This window comes from Rhizophagus irregularis, chromosome 1 (assembly GCF_026210795.1).
Source record: "Rhizophagus irregularis chromosome 1, complete sequence".
Taxonomy (NCBI): Eukaryota; Fungi; Glomeromycota; class Glomeromycetes; order Glomerales; family Glomeraceae; genus Rhizophagus; species Rhizophagus irregularis.
The window spans coordinates 929,788-951,705 of NC_089429.1; the positions used below are offsets into that span (position 1 = coordinate 929,788).

The following is a 21,918-nucleotide window of genomic DNA, read 5'->3' on the forward strand; positions in this document are numbered from 1 at the left end:
AATAAGTAAAATATCAGATATCTAGACAAATAAAAAAATCAAATAATTAATATAATTAATACTTATCTTAATATTGATCTTTTTGACACCATTAAGATATTTTACGTCTAGAAAAATCATAAATTTTATTTTCTATATTTATCAAATTTTGCCCGAATTTTTGAGCCGTTTTCTTAATTTTTCATATAAAAAGATCGGCAGAGGCTTGTCCAATTTTGGACGAAAATTTTTTCCGTTAATTTTTATACAGTATACGCGCGGAAAAAAATTTAAGTATGTAATATATATTTTGCGTTAAAAAAAAAATAATATATTAATTATATATATATTGAGTTTATTTGATTTAACATTGCATTACCAGTAATGTGACTAATATTTATTTTTAACCACAGAGAAACCAATAAGTATGTAGTTTTATAAAGTTAACCCAAAGATAAGATTTTCTGGTAATTTTTATCTTTAAGGGGAAAAAATTTTAGTCGATCATCCCATTTTGACCAGATTTTCGCCAAAATTTTCCCATTCCATTTTTAAAAATCACCACATGCACAGTTGCCGTGGATACAAAAAAAATTGCCTTTTTGGTAAAAAAGTCTCCAGTTAATCTTTATATTATTATGTACTTGTACATGTACATGAACATGAACATGAACATGAACATGTACAGTACATGTACATGTACAGAGAAAGTGAACATTCACTATGGAAACTTTTTGCGCTGAGTTTAACTGTGCTGCTCAAAAAGAATGTTAACTTGACAGATCATGAAATAGTATGTTGATCATTTTTTATTAAAATGTGAAAAAAAAAAAAAAATTTGACGTTTTTGTGATTGAAAAATCAAAAAAAAATTAATTTTTTTTAATCAAAACGTCAGACTTGACGTTTTTGTGATTGAAAAATCAAAAATAATTGATTTTTTTAATCAACTTGACGTTTCTGTGATTAAAAAATCAAAAAAAATGATTTTTTTAATCAAAAACGTCAGACTTGACGTTTTTGTGATTAAAAAATAAAAAAAATGATTTTTTTAATCAAAAATGTCAGACTTGACGTTTTTGTGATTAAAAAATAAAAAAAAATGATTTTTTTAATCAAAAACGTCAGACTTGACGTTTTTGTGATTAAAAAATCAAAAAAAAAATGATTTTTTTAATCAAAAACGTCAGACTTGACGTTTTTGTGATTAAAAAATCAAAAAAAATGATTTTTTTAATCAAAAACGTCAGACTTGACGCTTTTGTGATTAAAAAATCAAAAAAAATGATTTTTTTAATCAAAAACGTCAGACTTGACGTTTTTGTGATTAAAAAATCAAAAAAAATGATTTTTTTAATCAAAAACGTCAGACTTGACGTTTTTGTGATTAAAAAATCATTTTTTTTGATTTTTATTAGCTAAGAACGTCAGACTTGACGTTTTTGTTATTAAAAATCAAGAAAATTTGATTTTTATTAGCTAAGAACGTCAGACTTGACGTTTTTGTTATTAAAAATCAAGGAAATTTGATTTTTATTAGCTAAGAATGTCAGACTTGACGTTTTTGTGATTAAAAAATCATTTTTTTTGATTTTTATTAGCTAAGAACGTCAGACTTGACGTTTTTGTTATTAAAAATCAAGAAAATTTGATTTTTATTAGCTAAGAACGTCAGACTTGACGTTTTTGTTATTAAAAAATCATTTTTTTTGATTTTTATTAGCTAAGAACGTCAGACTTGACGTTTTTGTTATTAAAAATCAAGAAAATTTGATTTTTATTAGCTAAGAACGTCAGACTTGACGTTTTTGTTATTAAAAATCAAGGAAAAATGATTTTTATTAGCTAAAAACGTCAGACTTGACGTTTTTGTTATTAAAAATCAAGGAAAAATGATTTTTATTAGCTAAAAACGTCAGACTTGACGTTTTTGTTATTAAAAATCAAGGAAATTTGATTTTTATTAGCTAAGAATGTCAGACTTGACGTTTTTGTGATTAAAAAATCATTTTTTTTGATTTTTATTAGCTAAGAACGTCAGACTTGACGTTTTTGTTATTAAAAATCAAGAAAATTTGATTTTTATTAGCTAAGAACGTCAGACTTGACGTTTTTGTTATTAAAAAATCATTTTTTTTGATTTTTATTAGCTAAGAACGTCAGACTTGACGTTTTTGTTATTAAAAATCAAGAAAATTTGATTTTTATTAGCTAAGAACGTCAGACTTGACGTTTTTGTTATTAAAAATCAAGGAAAAATGATTTTTATTAGCTAAAAACGTCAGACTTGACGTTTTTGTTATTAAAAATCAAGGAAAAATGATTTTTATTAGCTAAAAACGTCAGACTTGACGTTTTTGTTATTAAAAATCAAGGAAATTTGATTTTTATTAGCTAAGAATGTCAGACTTGACGTTTTTGTGATTAAAAAATCATTTTTTTTGATTTTTATTAGCTAAGAACGTCAGACTTGACGTTTTTGTTATTAAAAATCAAGAAAATTTGATTTTTATTAGCTAAGAACGTCAGACTTGACGTTTTTGTTATTAAAAAATCATTTTTTTTGATTTTTATTAGCTAAGAACGTCAGACTTGACGTTTTTGTTATTAAAAATCAAGAAAATTTGATTTTTATTAGCTAAGAATGTCAGACTTGACGTTTTTGTTATTAAAAATCAAGGAAAAATGATTTTTATTAGCTAAAAACGTCAGACTTGACGTTTTTGTTATTAAAAATCAAGGAAAAATGATTTTTATTAGCTAAAAACGTCAGACTTGACGTTTTTGTTATTAAAAATCAAGGAAAAATGATTTTTATTAGCTAAAAACGTCATACTTGACGTTTTTGTTAGCTAAAAATCAAAAAAAAATAGTGTACTTTTGTAAAAGTATACTAATAAATTAATAAAAGATTTTTTTATAAACAATAGATAGTGTTTAGTGAGATTTATAAAAAAATTTAATTTTAATAATAGTTTGGTATAAAAAAATTTTCTAGGATTTTTTTTTTAATAATATAATGGTATAGTACAATAGATAGATATAATAAAATTTTCTGGGATTTATTTTAATAACAATAGGTATGATAACATTTTTGGTGATTTTTTTTTAACATTAAACAATAGATTGGTATCATAGTACAATAGATTTATTTAATAAGATTTTTGTGATTTTTTTAATAACAATAAATTGGTAATAACAATCATTAACTTATTAAGTTAATAATTGTTTTTTAGTAAAATTTTTTCCAGTAATACTAATACTACTAATAGGTAATAGATAACTTAATAAACTTTTATAAAATAGATTAAGATATATAAAAAAAATTTGAGATTTTTTTAAACAATAGATTGGTATAGTACAATGAATAGATATAAAAAAATTTTCTGAATTTTTTTTTTTAATAATAGATTGATATAAATATATTTTCTGAACCTTTTTTTTAACAATAGAGTCATTAGATGAATATAAAAAATTTTTTGATAACAACAGATTGGTATGTTATAACTTATAATGGATAGATATAAAGAATTTTCTAAGATTTTTTATTAATACAATAGATCAGTTTCTGGAATTTTTTATGGCAAATTAATTGGTATAGTACAAAAGATACTAGGTATAAAATTTCTTGGGATTTATTTTAACAACAATAGGTATGATAAAATTTTTGGTGACTTTTTTTTAATAACAATAGATTGGTAATAGACAATTATTACTGCGACTAGTAATTATTGAAAACCAATATGATTTGCCAATTCATTATCAGTTCAGTTTTTAATGTTTTTGCAACATTTTTTATTGTCTATTACCAATCTATTGTTATTAAAAAAAAACACAAAAAATTTTATTAAATCAATCCATTGTACTGTACCATCCATTATACTATGATACCAATCTATTATTGTTATTAAAAAAAAATAATCACCAAAAATTTAGCATACCTATTGTTATTAATATAAATCTCAGAAAATTTTATTATATCTATCTATTGTACTATACCATTAAAAAAATCTTGGAAAATTTTTTTATTAACCTTATTAAATGTAATCTATTGTTTTATTTATATTACTTATCAGTAATATTAGTGTTACTGTGAACTATAAAAAAAATCTTACTAAAAACAATTATTAACTTCAGTTAATAAGTTAATTGTTTATTACCAATATATTGTTATTAAAAAAAATCATAGAAAATTTTTTTATATCAAACTATTATTAAAAAAAAATCTCATTAAATTTTTTTATAAATCTCACTAACACAATCTATTGTTATAAAAAAATCTTTTATTAATTTATTAGTATACTTTCAAAAATAAACTCACTCACTATATCCAAAAGTACACTAGTTATTTAATAAAATAAAATCTGTTCTCCGTTTATTCATATAAAAAATCAAGAGAATTTAATCTTCGATATAAGATTTGAAAAAAATAAACCAATCATTAATAAAACGTTGGTTTATGTCTAAGAAATGTTAAAAACAGTCAGATTAAACAATAATTATTTAAGAATTTAGTAAAAAGAAAATTATTATAAATAAGCTAAATTAATTGCATATGAAAAACATTGTTAATGAGGTTGTATAGTACAACATCAATATATTTAAATATCCGAAATTTAACAAATTTAGCAAAAAGATCGAAAAAGGGAAAATTGCACCCATTTATCTCAAGTTACTTTGAAACAATTCCAATTTCCAAATTCTTCTCTTGACTAAATATTTAACTTCTAGAATGGATCGAATACTATGATAGATTTGAAATAATTTCTGGTTGAAAATGTTTCACATTATACTGTATGATTCCCATATAAATCATATTATAATAACATTTTTAGTTCTTTCGTTATAATTAATAATTTTGATTTTTGAGTTAAATTTTTGATGGTCGCAGAGTTTAAAAATTTATATATCGCGTAAAAGTTTAGCCTAGTAATTTTGCCGATAACTTTTTAACTTACTATACTTAGTTATTTTAACATTTAATCTTACCTATTATGGAGATTTAAATAAAATTGCCAGAATTGAATAAATTTAATTGCCGATCAGGAATGTTCTGTGTATTTTAACTAGTCTTTTTTTAAAATCAATTGCAACATAAAATAACGTTTCTCCTCATTATTTTTGTATTATTTTTTTTATGTAATTTTTACATACGAATTAATAACATATTTTTTATTTAATAAATTGTTTATTAAAATGGATGAAATTAAATTAAGCGATGATGTATTTGAACAAATAAAAGACTTCAGATATTGGTATTTGACTAAAGAACAAGAATCGTTAATTGATAAATTAATAACAGACGAAGAATTAAAGGAACGTTATAAAAAAAATGGTTTATGTAATAAGTGTAAACAACCTAATACTAATTATCCTTATTGTCAGCCATGTAATTCTAAAAGTTTTCAACAAAATTTCAAAAATTGGACAAGTGGAAATCATAGCGTTGATGAATTTATTCAAAAAGCACAGTTAGAAGCTAATGATGTGCATCAAATCTTAGAGTGGATTGAATATGATGAATTTGAAGGTGTTGAATATTTAGCAAAAGGGGGATTTGGAACTACTTTTAAAGCAGTTTGGGAATATGGTCCCATTAATTGGGATTTTGAAAAAAATCAATTGGTAAGAAGTGGTGAAACAGAAGTTGCTTTAAAATGTTTGTATAACTCACAAGACATCACAAAAGATTTTTTAAATGAAGTAAGATATTTTCTTATAATCTTTATTAACTTTTTAATATAAATGTTAAGCTAACTACAATTTTTCTTTTAAGGTTGAATCAAATATTTTAGTATGTGATTCTGATTCTGTAGTTCGTTGTTTTGGTATTACCAAAGATCCAAAAACAAATAATTTTATGATGGTGATGGATTTAAAAGTTGGTAGTTTAAGACAACATTTAAATAAGAATTTCATTTCACTGAGTTGGAGTCAAAAGATGACGAGTTTATTAGGTATTGCAAATGGCCTTCTTGATATTCATAATAAAGGATTAATTCATCATGATTTTCATTCTGGAAATATATTAAGCGATTTTGATGCAACTACTTATATTACTGATTTGGGATTATGTCAACCGGCAAATGTCGAATTCTCTCAAAATAGTAATAAAAAAATATATGGTGTATTACCTTATGTAGCTCCAGAAGTTTTAAAAGGAAAAGAATATACTCAAAAAAGTGATATTTATGGATTTGGAATCATTGCATATGAAATTTGTACAGGTTTCCCTCCTTATTATGATATAGCTCATGATGAATTCTTAGCAATGAAAATTTGTGAGGGGTTAAGACCAAAGTGTAATTACAAAATTCCTCAAATAATTTTTGATATTATTAATCAATGTTGGGATGCAGACCCTTTAAAACGACCTAGTGCAATTGAATTACGAGAGTTAACAAGGGAATTTTTTTATGATACTATTGAAACTTCTGAGATTTTTAAACAAATTAGAGAAGCAGATATAATTAATGAAAAGTTATCTTTTTCATCACCTTTAATATCTACTGGTACTACATTATATATGACACATCCTCAAGCAGTTTACACAAGTAGACTTTTAGATTTTAAAAATCTTCCAGTACCAAAAAATGCTAATTATAATGATGATTTACTTGGAATAGAATATTCAGGTAAGCATAGGTAGTTTTTATAGTAAGATAGTTTTATAATGCTAACAACTAATATCTTTAGATTCCTTAAGAATGGATTTTACTGAACTTGATATTAATTCTAAACGTAATTAATTTTACATGTGATTTTTTGATCTTATATTTTTTTAATTAACCTATTTTTTATTATAGATGAAAGAAATTAAACACACTTAAATGAAAACATTTAGTATCACATTAAAAATCATAATAGATATAATTTATTTTTATTTTATTTTGAACTTTAATGTTTTTTCTGGGACATTTGATGGAAATATAGTATTATATTTATCAATTATTTATTTGAAGATTGATATTGTAATGAAGTTAACAATAATTTTTTTATTAATAAATTTATCACATTATATTATCTAAAATTGATAGTAAATAAATCACTAAGTATTAGTTATTTACTAATCTAGTAGTATATAAATGGGTTATCATCCGAAGGATGATGGCCCATTTATATACTAAACTAGATCAGTAAATAACTTTTTTATCATCCTAGATATACTAATTGGTCCGCCAGTTTATAACTGGCGGAAAAAATCCTAAATACCAATTAGTAGCCAGGTGATAATATTACAGTTATATACTGTAAGTAATGAGTATTATGTCGGTTATCAGTCAGTCAGGCGGTTAGTCAAACCAGTCGGTCAAATAGTCAGTCAGAAGTTTTTGACTGACCAATATCAGTCGCGGTTTATGGCTGGTTATAACTGGTTATAACTAATTTCTGCCATATTCATTTTAATTTTACAAATTTTACAAATTTAAAAATTGTAAATACTGAATCGTTAAAGGCCAGTCGTTATACAAGTCATTTCAACGCATCCATTTAGTTGGCAACGGTCGTAGCTTTACAGTCCCCGAAATGTTTGGCTCAATATTCTTTTTTTTTTTATTTATTTTAGCCACTATGAACTTTACCTTACGGAAATTCGTTAGTAGATTTTTTTCTAGAACGAAAAGTAATATTTATATTTTATATGAGATAAAATGAAAAAAAAAAAATTTTTTTTTCATATGGTCCCGCAAAACAGCTACTTAAAAAGATCTGATAAACATCGGAACGTTACGCAAATACGTAAAAGAGATGTCATTTTATATTATATTAAAAAATTCCCACTTTTTTAAATTCTTGCAAATTTCTATACTAACAATTCTGTTCTTGGCTATCACTATGCTAGCTATTTCCATACCCTTCTACAAGCTTCTACAAGCACGAAATAAACTATACAATATTTCCACCAATTTAAATCACTCCCACTTACATAAATTACATCGATTTCAGCAAAGAATTTCTCATAGGTTAAGTAATTTCACAGCGTAAATTTGGGAGATTAGTGATGGGATAAAAAAATAAGCAATATTTCCAATTCTATACTTTAATCTTTATAATATTCCAGTCCGCCTCATACTGTATCCTTTGTGTTCAAGAAATTTTTTTTTTCGTAAGTACAATTTTGCGCCAAACATTAAAGAATTTGGCACGTGCCATCACGGGAATTTATTTGTGATACTGCGTAGTGGTCAGATTTTCTTGGCGAAACAAGAGTAATATGTCCGTTTCATTTTAGAACATCTATAAAGGCGGGAAATTTGATTAATATTGTGATGACATGTTTCAAGAGGCTAGACGAATAATAAACAAACCTACCTTATTATTACTTTGTGAAAGGTACGAGTTCATTTAATTGTAATATCGATGATGCAAATAATGGTATGTTTGAATTTTATTAGAATTTTTGTTTGATTTTTCGCATGATTCTTGCTTATATTCGCACAAGATTGACTAACCGGAGTGGCGGAGTGGCACTTTTCATATGATTCGTAGCAAAAATAGAAATTAATTTTATCAGCAAATCCTAACAAATTAGTTATATAATTAATATAATTATAAAAATGAAGAGACAAATGAAAATTTAAAAAATATGATAAAAATTTCGTAAAGAAATAAGATTTTAATACTGAATGATTGAATTAATTTGATTTAATAATGTATTAGATGCAATATTATTATGCCTATAATGAGTAATTTGGAAGTTATCTAGATTAAAAATTGGAATAATTTTTTTTTTAAGTTTGTGAATCATCAGGATATTCTTCAGAATTTTATATAAATGGCGGTTATAATTGTCTCACCGTTTAATACTTACTATTAGGAATTACTATTGACTGATATCCCTTTTCGCCCTACTTTCCTTTTTTTTTTGCAATAAAAGTGAATATAAAGTGATAAACAAAAAGTCCTCATAAAATAGATACTGTCATCTATCATATCATTGTATTCAAAAAGGGATATATCTTATCATCTCCGTAATACTTTGATTTTAAATTTATAAACTCATTATACAATAAATTAACTTTGAATAGTATTTTATTGTGCTATATTTATATCGAAATATTATGCGACTAAAATTTAATCATTAAAATTGAATTTTGATTACTATTTTTTGAAACTTTAAATTTCGACTCATTAAACATAATAACTAAAAGTAAAATTTAAGCACAATTAAATATAAGTAATATTAATTTTATTAAAATTATTAATTTAGTTAACTTAAGAGAGAAAAAAAGACAATTGATGATATTAGTTTAAAAAAATTGATCGACATGTGATTTTTTTTACTGGAATTTATTGATATCATATTCAATCATCATCATCAATACGGATCCAATTGAGATAGATTTTGAAAATTTTATTTTATGAATTTATAGTGTGATTGATATATTGAATTCTATGAGGATTTGATTAATAAATTCTTATTTCCAAAGCATCATTTTTTAGAAATACATTTCATTAATTTCGTAGAAAATAATTTTAAAACTTTTTTTTTTGTACAATCTTTAATGTTATTTAGTGCCTCTGTATTTTTACATCATATTTTTACAAGAAATAAATAAATAAATAAAAATGATCTTACAAGTTAAATGAAAAGTTAAGAACCTTTATTTAATTTGCTTATGATCAGATGACAATGTAGCACAATGACAGGTAGATCAGTAGACAATACTAAATTTTGTTGGTCGCACCAGTTTTACCGTCAATGGAAACTTTATTTTTTTTAACAACTATTATTAAAAAAAAAAAAATTTTTTTTTTACAAAAATGTCTAATATTCGAATGAATTTAATAGAAGCAGCACTTACGAGAGCACATTTATTAATTGATTATAATATTTGTGTTGGCTTTCATAAACAATACGAATTTTGTGAACAAAAAATTCTTGATGATGATTCTCTTACAGAAGAAGAAAAAACTGAAGCAATAAGATTAAATAATAAAGGTTATGACCGAGATAAAATTACTTATAATTTAGGGACAAGAAGAATTTGTGAAAATTGTAACCAAAAATGTTTGGCTACATTATATTGTGAATATTGTATTCGAAATTATTTAAAAGCAAACTTCTCAAATTGGACATCTGGAAATAATGATATTGATGATTTAATAAAAAAATGTCAAATGGAGACAAATAACCCAGCAATAGTAATTGAATGGATCCCATATAATAATTTAGAAAATATTAAATATCTGACAAAAGGTGGATTCTCAGAGATTTATACAGCAAAATGGATTGGTGGACAATATGAAGAATGGGATTCTAAAGTGCAACAATTAGTAAGAGTTGGAACTTGTAATGTAATACTTAAAGAATTAAAAAATGTTGAAAATGCAAGTCAAAGTTGGTTTGAAGAGGTTTGTAACTTAAAATATTTAAAGAACTTAAACTTAAAATTTAATAATTAATAATAAATTTTATTATTTTTTTAAAGGCTAAATCACATTTAACTTTAAGTAACAAACGTTCAGAGATTGTTCAATGTTATGGTATAACACAAAATCCATCACATGGAAATTATATTCTTGTAATGAATAAATGTGATATTAATTTAAGAGAATATTTACAACAAAATCATAATCAACTTACATGGAATGAAAGAATTAGAATTGCTTTTGAAATAATTGATGCATTTGATTCTATTCATAAAGAGAATTCAATTCATAGAGATTTGCATTCTGGAAATATATTATATTCCCAGTTTTATGATCTTTGGCGAATTAGTGATCTTGGATTTTGTGGTCCTGCAGACAAACCATCAACTAGTATATATGGAATTCTTCCTTACATAGCACCTGAAGTTATTATTGGAAGAGGATATACTTTTAAATCTGATATTTATAGTATTGCAATGCTTATGTGGGAAATTTCATCTGGACAACCACCATTTATGAATTATGAACATGATTGTAATCTTGCAATTAATATTATTAATGGTATGAGACCAAAAATTATATCAGAAATTCCTTTAAAATATAAAAGTTTAATGGAACAATGTTGGGATGCTAATCCATTAAAAAGACCTGATGCTAATACACTATTGGAGAAGATAAGAGAAATTAAAACATATTATCAAAATAATCCAAATGAATTACCTCAATTAATAGCAAAAGTAGATAAAGAAAAAATTAACATGAATAGTAAATTATTTACAAGTAAAATTTATAATTTTGAAAATCTATCTGAACCAAAAAATGCAACAGAAGGTATAATTTTTTCATATATTATTAATTTAATCTTCTTTTTAATATAAGTATTATTAATAATATCTTCTTTTTATAAATAATAATAGAACAAAAAGGTAATATAAAGATAAAATGTTTTAGTTTAAGTTCCTTTATTAATTAATAAATAAATTGATTTTTTTTTAAAAAATAGCATTTTATATCACTAGATCATATGATTTTGGTATTTCTAGCAATAGTAAGTATTTATTAAAATTATGTTGAATTTTATATAATAAATATTAAATGATCCATTTTATTATAGCTAGTAATCTTAGTAAATCGAGTAATCAATATATATCAATTAGTTCCAATGGTAATTTATTCTTATTAGTGTTTTATAATAAATAAATACTAATTTACTGTATATCTTAATTTTAGATAATGATAGTAAAGAATCACCAAGATTATCCAAAAAATTAAAAATAGAGAACGGTAAAGCCTTAAAATATTTATTTATTATATATCGATTCTAATTTTCTTATAATATTTTCGTTGATGAGTATATTAATAAAATTTGATTTATTGATAATAGTAGACGTTCAAAATGACTATGAGAGAGAATTCATGCAACGACGATCAAATATTGGTACTAATGGTAAGCTATATTTATTAAATTATTTATAAGATAAATTAGGTCATTATTCTAATTTATTTTACTTTTACAGATGAAGTACAAAATAATCCAAGCCTTCATTCAGAACAAAATACTAAATCAGAAATTCTCGATGGTTTGTTTTATTATTTAGTATTTTTAACAATATGATATTAAAATAATAAATTACATTTATTTACTAATCTATCCATTTTATAGATGAATCTTAAATTAATTTACAATTTGACAATATGAATTCAAATTCATTTTTATTATTTATTTTACGTTGAATTATTTAAACACTAAGATTATAGAGTAATAGGAAGATTCTTAGTTTGTAATTTAAATAATTTAGTCATTCTTATTTTTTTTATAGGATTATTCAATTATTAAATAAAGAAATTATTTATTATTATAAATTTATAAGTATTTATTACATCATTATAAAATATCATACACGAGTGATATAATTTTGCAAAAAAATGTGTAAAATTTAAGTGAATAATAAGAAATATTTTAATTGACCGATTATAATCTTTTATTCGATGTTAAATCATATAATCATTTATGGATTACATAATAAATGTATTTATTAAAAATTCTTACTCATTAGCCATTTTCAAAATGGTTTAGTATTATTCATATGAAAGCTGGGAATAATAGGTTTTTTACCCTTTTGGAAAAAAACCCTAGTGTTTCCTGAAATAAATACTAGGTAATCCCCTGGAGCGCGTCACTCATTAAATACTGTATGTAACATGTGATTGACTATTTTAAACTATTTAACTATTTTAAACTATAATTAGAGATTTCTCGGCTATCTATATTAGACCGGGAAATAAATATCCCGGTCACTTGTAAATTCAGCGCAATTATCAAAAATTGGTATGAAGGTAATCATTAGTGACACTTAATGCAACAGGTTAATTTATATAACCACATTTAAATTCAATATTTGATTAAATATATATCCAGTTTCATTCTGTAATCTGGCAACCAATTTCAACCAAAATATTCATTTTGAGTATGTTATTTAAATTTTAATGTTGACAATATGAAAAATATTCAAACGCTGTAAGTATTACATATAAAAGAATTTTATTTAGTATTTCCTTATAAATTAACTAATAAACATACTATACATATTATTCCAACAGTAAAAATTTTCAAGAGAAATTTATTGTTATCATCCGTAAAAAATTCTTTTTTCAGTAGATAAAAAACTTTATACAATATAAAGAGATCAAAAACTTTATTAAGAGTAATAATATGCATAATATTCATTGTATATAGATATCAAGAATTGCATCCCCATTATAACTTATCAGGCTAGAAATAAGACTATTCCCAACTTAGTGTAAGGAGAAGTGGAATTTCCTTTCTGATACAATAAAATAATCTGATTATCTAAGTGATTTCAATAGCAATTTAAACTCCAATCTTCTACTTGTTTGCTTTTAACGAAGTGTTAGTAATATTTCCTAAAATAGCAAAAGGAAAAGAATTAAATCATGAAAACATTATATCAAAATGATAAATATTGACCATATGAATTAAATGAAAGTAAAGGTAAAAGTAGAATTAATTTAAATAATTGGACTAAAGGAATATTAATTAATATTAATATACGGCTCTATAGGACCATCATGTACACGTTGTACCAATATTCTGCACGTCATGCTTAATATAGCGATTATAACGTGCTCAATATTATTAAATGCAAATTTATATAATTATGAAGTTTATAAAATACAGTATATGATTATAGATATTATTAAAAATGCATAAAATAAAAAAGATAATGTTTTAATATTAGCATAACAATCAAATATTCATAAAAATATATTACTCTTTCTTTTGACATTATTTATGTACTAAAAGATTCAATAAAGGTGATTTAGAAAGAGAAGAAGAAATAAACTAATAAAGTATAAAAAAAGTTTAATGATGGTCATTCTGATCCGTATATTAATTGTATGTTATTGTACGGGCGTGCTTAATAATGATCTGATGTGGCACTCCGTGCCACATCATACCATTATCAAGCACGCCCGTACAATAACATACAAATATTAAACAGTTAATTTTTAAGGATGAGATTGCTTATAAATCAACAATCACGTCATTAACTCATTATATTTAGAAAGGGATATATATTGTATTATTTTTCAATATTTAGTCTTCAAATGTGATAATTTGTTTATATATAGTAAAATTTTACGCAAGGATTATTATTATCTTCTGATTATTTTTTAAAGAAAGTGTTTTTTTTATATATTTCATTGCAGAAGAAAAAAAATGGCCTAACCGCCTAAATCATGTTAATTTTCAATTTTTTATATACTCATTATATCACGAAAAAAAAGCAATAAATTTTGTTAGTGTCTGCTATTTTATGTTATTGGATTATTATACAACCATCAAAATCGAATTTTAATTCACTTTTTTTTGATACTTTAAATTCGTCTCATTAAACATCAATAATTTATTACTAAAGTAATAAACCATTAATAAAGAAAAAAATTATTTTTTTTTACACTTCAGAAAATCGACAAATATTGTAATTTTACGTAACACATCTTCAACATTTAATATATATATTTTAATATCATTGGAATTTATCGATACAGTATTTGACTTATATTCTAAAATGTTTTAATGTTGCTTTCTTATTCTCTTTTAGACATTGCAGCTTCTTGAACTTTATGGAACAAAAAAAAACCGGCAATTTAGAAAAGGGTGTCACATGTGTTTTTTTGATTTAACTTTGGAAACATTCTAACTATCTTTCTTTTAGTTTCTTAAATTTATTATATAATAGAAAACATTAATAAAAATTTTAATAATTCGCTTAATTGATGAGAAAAATTGGCGTTTAATTTCATTTACCTCCAATAATATTTTATAATAATTAATTAAAGAACTTCTTGGTATAAGACTATATAGACCAGTTCTTTATCAATGTCAGTATTGCTCAATGTGTATATGATAATTAAAAAGAAAATTTTGAATGTATTCAAATGATGATTTGACAGGAAAATATTAGCAGATTTGATTTAAATGACATTAGACAACTTTTTCAATCCGTAATTTGATCATGCTTTAAGTTACAAAATAGTTTATCACACTGCACAGAATACATTAATTGTATTGTATTAATACGTCTTATATTTTTAAGATACATATTCGAGTTTATTAAATTGTATAACACATTACACATTTAAATCATAAATAATACCATGTATAGAAATACATAAATCATCATATCTTTGAACTATAACATTATGCAATCTAAATTCATTTACTTCATCTTCTAAAGAAAACAATTCTCTAGCCGTATCATCATATGGAAAACATTCTGAAAAAGCTAAATATTTAACCCTTTCCTTCCTCATAATATATTCCTTTATGTAAAACAAAATACTTTCTCCTTCATCTTGCATCACATTATTAATTATTAATTTTCTAATAAAAGTGTTTTGAGAATTTTTTAAAAATATTTCAAAATCACTTGAATTAAATGAAAGTGATAAATGTAAATATTCTAATTTAGAAGGGAGAACTTGTCCTAAATTTTGTAATACATTTGAATCTAAGTCATCATAATAAATATCAATAGTAAGACAATTAATAGTTTGTCCAATATTTTCAATTAATAGATAAATATTAATGTCATCAGGATTTTCAGTAGTAAAACGTTTAATTTTTGTACAATATTTCATAATTAATTCAAGAAATTGTTGTCTTGATCCTTCATACTCTTCACACTCAGATCCAAATTCAAAATTTTCTAAATAATCACCACATTTTTGTAATAGAAGTTGTAATGATTCAATATATAATATATCCTTAATACATAAAGATCTCAATTTAAAAGGTTTGATAACTTTAATGATTTGTTGAACAAAATCGGAATTCAAAGAATCACAATAAAGAATATGAATTGATTCTAAAACATTCAATTGATCAAATACTTCTTGTAAAACTGTAATTACATTTCTAAAATCAATACTATCAAATATAATCGTATTTAAAGTATTTGAACAATTAGAATTTTTTAATGATAAAAATAGGTGATATAAAATATCAATACTAGTTCCAAATGAAACTATTTTGAGATTATGTTGTGAAATAATCATTTGTGATAAATATTTTCTAATTGCTGAAAAATCATTAATACTAGATAAAGAAAAATGAAGTGATGTGATTAAATTGCAATTAGAACATAAAAATTTTAAAAAGGAAATGATATTCGTGACATTTGGAGCATGAAAAATACGTAATGTAAAATTTTTAATATTGTAAGTAAAATGTGGATTTTGTAAAACCAATTCCATAGTATTATCAAAACAAGTAAAATGAATATTCCTAGACATTATAAATCTAAAAGAATGTAAGCTCCCTTCATGTTTAAGGAACACTTCAAATAATGATTTATAAACTAATTTTTCTAGATTCTTATGATTATTATCCACTAAAGTATCAACCCATTTTTCAACAGAAAAGTGAATACCAGTTATAGTTAAGTATTTAATAAAATTAGGATAATTGAATAATGTATTTTTAGGTACTAAATTATTATTAATTCCATATTCATTAAATTTTGCTTTACTATCTTCATTTAAAAAGTGTAAATAAATTTCAATACAACGATAATTTCGGTTAGAAATTGTAAATGGATCTTCCCATAATATTGGAATCGCTAAACGACACCAAAATCTATTAACTAAAATACACGAATGTAATGTTGAAAATGTTGTATAATTTCATTTGTTAATTCGGGTAAATCTCCTGAAAATATTTTTGAACATGCCATGTTTGAGAAAGAAAAAAGTGGCTTTCATCCCACAATGGGAACAAAATTTATTTATTTTTTTTTGTAACCGTATGTTGTACTACTTACTCCATGTAAATCGTTCCTTTGTTCGGATAATCTCTTGTTATCTATTCTCGGTCGTCGATAATATTTTTATTTTTTCATATTATAATATTTTGTAACTGGGTAAATTATAAAATGATTTCTTATTATTAAATTAGTCTATAATTCTTATGATTGATTTTGAAAATAATTATAGAATAATTTAATAATATAAATTAACTTACTAATTTCGGAAATCTGAAATCTTGACGTAAAACATTAAAAAAATCATTTTAATCTGAATTAGATAATTCACAATAAAACAGTAATAAAACGATGGAAATATAGAACAATGCCAAGCTGTATTATATGGTCTTGTTATAAGATGAATCATTGTTTCATAAACCATTGGGTGGTGACTACTCAATCTTACTCATGATTGTATATACAGTATGTCACGTGATCTACACAATCGTCATTCGTCTAAAATATTAGTAAGCACACCATAACATTTTCATAGTACAAAGAAAATATATTCACATTCTTCTCGCATTATATTACTCATTAATATAACCTTTTAATAAAATATTTGTTACATTTTTTGAAATAATTTCAAATCGCTTGAGTTAATTTTAAATATTCAAATATTTTTACTTAATAAATTCCGTTTTTTTTATCTTATAATTTAAACTAGAGTAACTTGGTAATTATTAGTGAGTTATAATCATTATACTGTCAGATTGACTCAAAAATTTTGGGTCGGGTCATCAAACGTTTTTATAATTAAATATAAAAAAAATTGATTTTTTTATTAAAAACGTCAGACTTGACGTTTTTGTAATTAAAAAAACAAAAAAATGACTTTTTTAGTTAAAAAACGTCAGGCTTGACGTTTTTGTAATTAAAAAATCAAAAAAATGACTTTTTTAGTTAAAAAACGTCAGGCTTGACGTTTTTGTAATTAAAAAATCAAAAAAATGACTTTTTCAGTTAAAAAACGTCAGACTTGACGTTTTTGTAATTAAAAAATCAAAAAAAAATGACTTTTTTAGTTAAAAAACGTCAGACATGACATTTTTGTGATTAAAAATAAAAAAAATGATTTTTTTAATTAAAAACGTCAGATTTGACGTTTTTGTAATTAAAAAATCAAAAAATGACTTTTTTAGTTAAAAAACGTCAGACTTGACATTTTTGTAATTAAAAAATCAAAAAAAATGACTTTTTTAGTTAAAAAACGTCAGACTTGACGTTTTTGTAATTAAAAAAATCAAAAAAAATGACTTTTTTAGTTAAAAAACGTCAGACTTGACGTTTTTGTAATTAAAAAAATCAAAAAAAATGACTTTTTTAGTTAAAAAACGTCAGACTTGACGTTTTTGTAATTAAAAAAATCAAAAAAATGACTTTTTTAGTTAAAAAACGTCAGACTTGACGTTTTTGTAATTAAAAAAATCAAAAAAATGACTTTTTTAGTTAAAAAACGTCAGACTTGACGTTTTTGTAATTAAAAAAATCAAAAAAATGACTTTTTTAGTTAAAAAACGTCAGACTTGACGTTTTTGTAATTAAAAAATCAAAAAAATGACTTTTTTAGTTAAAAAATGTCAGACTCGACGTTTTTGTAATTAAAAAATAAAAAAAATGTTTTTTTTAGTTAAAAACGTCAGACATGACATTTTTGTGATTAAAAATAAAAAAAAATGATTTTTTTAGTTAAAAAATGTCAGACTTGACGCTTTTGTAATTAAAAAATCAAAAAAATGACTTTTTTAGTTGAAAAACGTCAGGCTTGACGTTTTTGTAATTAAAAAAATCAAAAAAATGACTTTTTTAGTTGAAAAACGTCAGGCTTGACGTTTTTGTAATTAAAAAATCAAAAAAATGACTTTTTTAGTTGAAAAACGTCAGGCTTGACGTTTTTGTAATTAAAAAATCAAAAAAATGACTTTTTTAGTTAAAAAATGTCAGGCTTGACGTTTTTGTAATTAAAAAATCAAAAAAATGACTTTTTTAGTTAAAAAATGTCAGGCTTGACGTTATTGTAATTAAAAAATCAAAAAAATGACTTTTTCAGTTAAAAAACGTCAGACTTGACGTTTTTGTAATTAAAAAGTCAAAAAAATGACTTTTTCAGTTAAAAAATGTCAGACTTGACATTTTTGTAATTAAAAAATCAAAAAAAAATGACTTTTTTAGTTAAAAAACGTCAGACATGACATTTTTGTGATTAAAAATAAAAAAAATGATTTTTTTTAATTAAAAACGTGAGATTTGACATTTTTGTAATTAAAAAATCAAAAAAATGACTTTTTTAGTTAAAAAACGTCAGACTTGACGTTTTTTAATTAAAAAATCAAAAAAAAAAATGATTTTTTTAGTTAAAAAACGTCAGACTTGACGTTTTTTAATTAAAAAAATCAAAAAAAAAATGATTTTTTTAGTTAAAAACGTCAGACATGACATTTTTGTGATTAAAAATAAAAAAAAATGATTTTTTAATTAAAAACGTCAGATTTGACATTTTTATGATTCAAAAAATTATTTTTTATGTTAGATTTGACAATTTTGTAATTAAAAATCAAAAAAATTGATTTTTTTAGTTAAAAACGTCAGACTTGACGTTTTTGTAATTAAAAAATCAAAAAAAAATGATTTTTTAATTAAAAATGTCAGACTCGACGTTTTTGTAATTAAAAAATCAAAAAAATGATTTTTTTAATTAAAAACGTCAGACTTGACGTTTTTGTGATTAAAAATCAAAAAAAATATTGGTTTTTTTTAATTAAAAATGTCAGACTTGATGTTTTTGTGATTAAAAATCAAAAAAAATATTGATTTTTTAATTAAAAACGTCAGACTTGGCATTTTGTAATTAAAAATCAAAAAAATATTGTTTTTTTTAATTAAAAATGTCAGACTTGACGTTTTTGTAATTAAAAAATCAAAAAAAATGATTTTTTTGATTAAAAATGTCAGACTTGATGTTTTTGTAATTAAAAAATCAAAAAAAATGATTTTTTTGATTAAAAACGTTAGACTTGACATTATTGTAATTAAAAAATCAAAAAAAAATGATTTTTTTGATAAAAACGTCAGACTTGACATTTTTGTTATTAAAAAATCAAAAAAAATGATTTTTTTAATTAAAAAACGTCAGACTTGACATTTTTGTGATTAAAAAATAAAAATCAAAAAAATATTGGTTTTTTTTAATTAAAAACGTCAGACTTGGCGTTTTTGTTATTAAAAAATCAAAAAAAATGATTTTTTTAATTAAAAACGTCAGACTTTGACATTTTTGTGATTAAAAATCAAAAAAATATTGGTTTTTTTAATTAAAAACGTCAGACTTGGCATTTTGTAATTAAAAATCAAAAAAATATTGTTTTTTTTAATTAAAAATGTCAGACTTGACGTTTTTGTAATTAAAAAATCAAAAAAAATGATTTTTTTGATTAAAAATGTCAGACTTGATGTTTTTGTAATTAAAAAATCAAAAAAAATGATTTTTTTGATTAAAAATGTCAGACTTGATGTTTTTGTAATTAAAAAATCAAAAAAAATGATTTTTTTGATTAAAAACGTTAGACTTGACATTATTGTAATTAAAAAATCAAAAAAAAATGTTTTTTTTGATTAAAAACGTCAGACTTGACATTTTTGTTATTAAAAAATCAAAAAAATGATTTTTTCAATTAAAAAACGTCAGACTTGACATTTTTGTGATTAAAAATAAAAATCAAAAAAATATTGGTTTTTTTTAATTAAAAATGTCAGACTTGACGTTTTTGTTATTAAAAAATCAAAAAAAAATGATTTTTTTAATTAAAAACGTCAGACTTTGACATTTTTGTGATTAAAAATCAAAAAAATATTGGTTTTTTTAATTAAAAACGTCAGTCTTGACATTTTTTGTTAAAAAAATCAAAAATGAAGAAAAAACGTTTTTGTGTTATTTTTTTTATAATTTTATATGGAAAAATGCCAAAACGTTTTTTTCTTAATAGTAATGCAAAAAAAAAAGTTTTTGGCATTTTTTTTAATAATATTATATGAAAAAACACTGAAACATTTTTTTTACAATTTTTTTATTTTTTTGCAATATTTTATGAAATTTTAATGATCAACAAAAAAATGAAATTATGTAAATATTGAATGATGCAACAATTTAACAGGGACTTTTAGTGGCACAGGAAGAGTTTTTGCGAAAAGTTGGCATTAGAAGTTTTTTTCATTGTCATTGTCATTGACATTGACATTGACATTGACATTGACATTGACATTGTCACTGACATTGACATTGTCACTGACATTGACATTGTCATTGACATTTACATAAAGTTATATAAGATTAATCTGAGAGTTTTTTACCAAAAAGGAAATTTTTTTATAAAAAGGGAAATGATTTTCAATTTCGAGGCAATTCAGCAGGTGTTTTAATAACAAATTGAGAAATGATTTCCATAGAAAATCTCGTGACAAAATTTATAATAAATTTAAAATAAATGATCAACAAAAATGATCAACAAAATCGTTACTAGTTTTATAAAAAACGCCCAATAATATCTTTTTATTGTTTTAAATATATTACATATTGCATACTACTTACTGAATTATTAGACACGCCACTATAGTACTATACTCATTATATTAATATATTTATAATTATCATGAATTTCTTCTGAAATTATTGGTAATAACGATATAAAATATATGATATTTTTAAAAAATCTATATCAAGAAATAAATTCTATATATTTTTCATTATATGAATAAAATATAATTGAAGATTATATTTATATTATTCACGCACATGTTCAAGAACAGATCCGAATTTGAATATAATTACTAATATTTTTAATTAATTCTTTGTCATCAAATATCAGTCCCATATTTTTAAGGATTTCAATAACAATAGCCCTGTTAATTTCCGGTTGGTCGCATTTTTTGGTCAGATTTAAGTTAATTTTGATTGGGCTGATCAGTTTGTACAATGCAACCATTTTCTGAACTTTTTAGCCCAATTTTTTTGGGGTTTTTTGGTCGAACTCCAAAAAAATAACAAACCAAAATTAGATAATTTCTGTTTACGTGACATTTAAGAAAAAAATATATCAATATAAGGAGTTCGAACTAAATTTCAATCTAAAGCAGTTCAATTTGCGATCGAAAATAAAAAATTTTTATTGAATAATTTTGTACAACAAAATCCGACCGAAAAATGCAATGAACAGGGCTAATATGTTCTATAGAAAGATCT

General features: G+C 22.9%; 3 protein-coding genes across 3 annotated transcripts; 2 read left to right on the top strand and 1 right to left on the bottom strand.

The window, feature by feature from the left end:
• Positions 1-5,175: 5,175 nt before the first annotated feature.
• OCT59_000163 (uncharacterized protein) lies at positions 5,176-6,799 on the top strand (the record flags this gene model as incomplete). Its single annotated transcript, XM_066138636.1, has 5 exons — positions 5,176-5,682; positions 5,756-5,936; positions 6,339-6,614; positions 6,676-6,720; positions 6,786-6,799. 5 exons carry the CDS (start codon positions 5,176-5,178, stop codon positions 6,797-6,799), a joined length of 1,023 nt encoding a protein of 340 aa, XP_065988115.1.
• Positions 6,800-11,111: 4,312 nt separating this feature from the next.
• OCT59_000164 (uncharacterized protein) lies at positions 11,112-12,027 on the top strand (the record flags this gene model as incomplete). Its single annotated transcript, XM_025332013.2, has 8 exons — positions 11,112-11,184; positions 11,271-11,279; positions 11,357-11,401; positions 11,468-11,518; positions 11,584-11,637; positions 11,738-11,800; positions 11,871-11,933; positions 12,017-12,027. 8 exons carry the CDS (start codon positions 11,112-11,114, stop codon positions 12,025-12,027), a joined length of 369 nt encoding a protein of 122 aa, XP_025178667.2.
• A 2,982-nt stretch (positions 12,028-15,009) lies between these two features.
• Positions 15,010-16,613, bottom strand: OCT59_000165 (uncharacterized protein; the record flags this gene model as incomplete). The annotated part of the gene is made up of 2 exons (XM_025325941.1): positions 15,010-16,523; positions 16,607-16,613. The coding sequence occupies 2 exons, from the start codon at positions 16,611-16,613 to the stop codon at positions 15,010-15,012; spliced, it is 1,521 nt and encodes a 506-aa protein (XP_025178666.1).
• Positions 16,614-21,918: the final 5,305 nt, after the last annotated feature.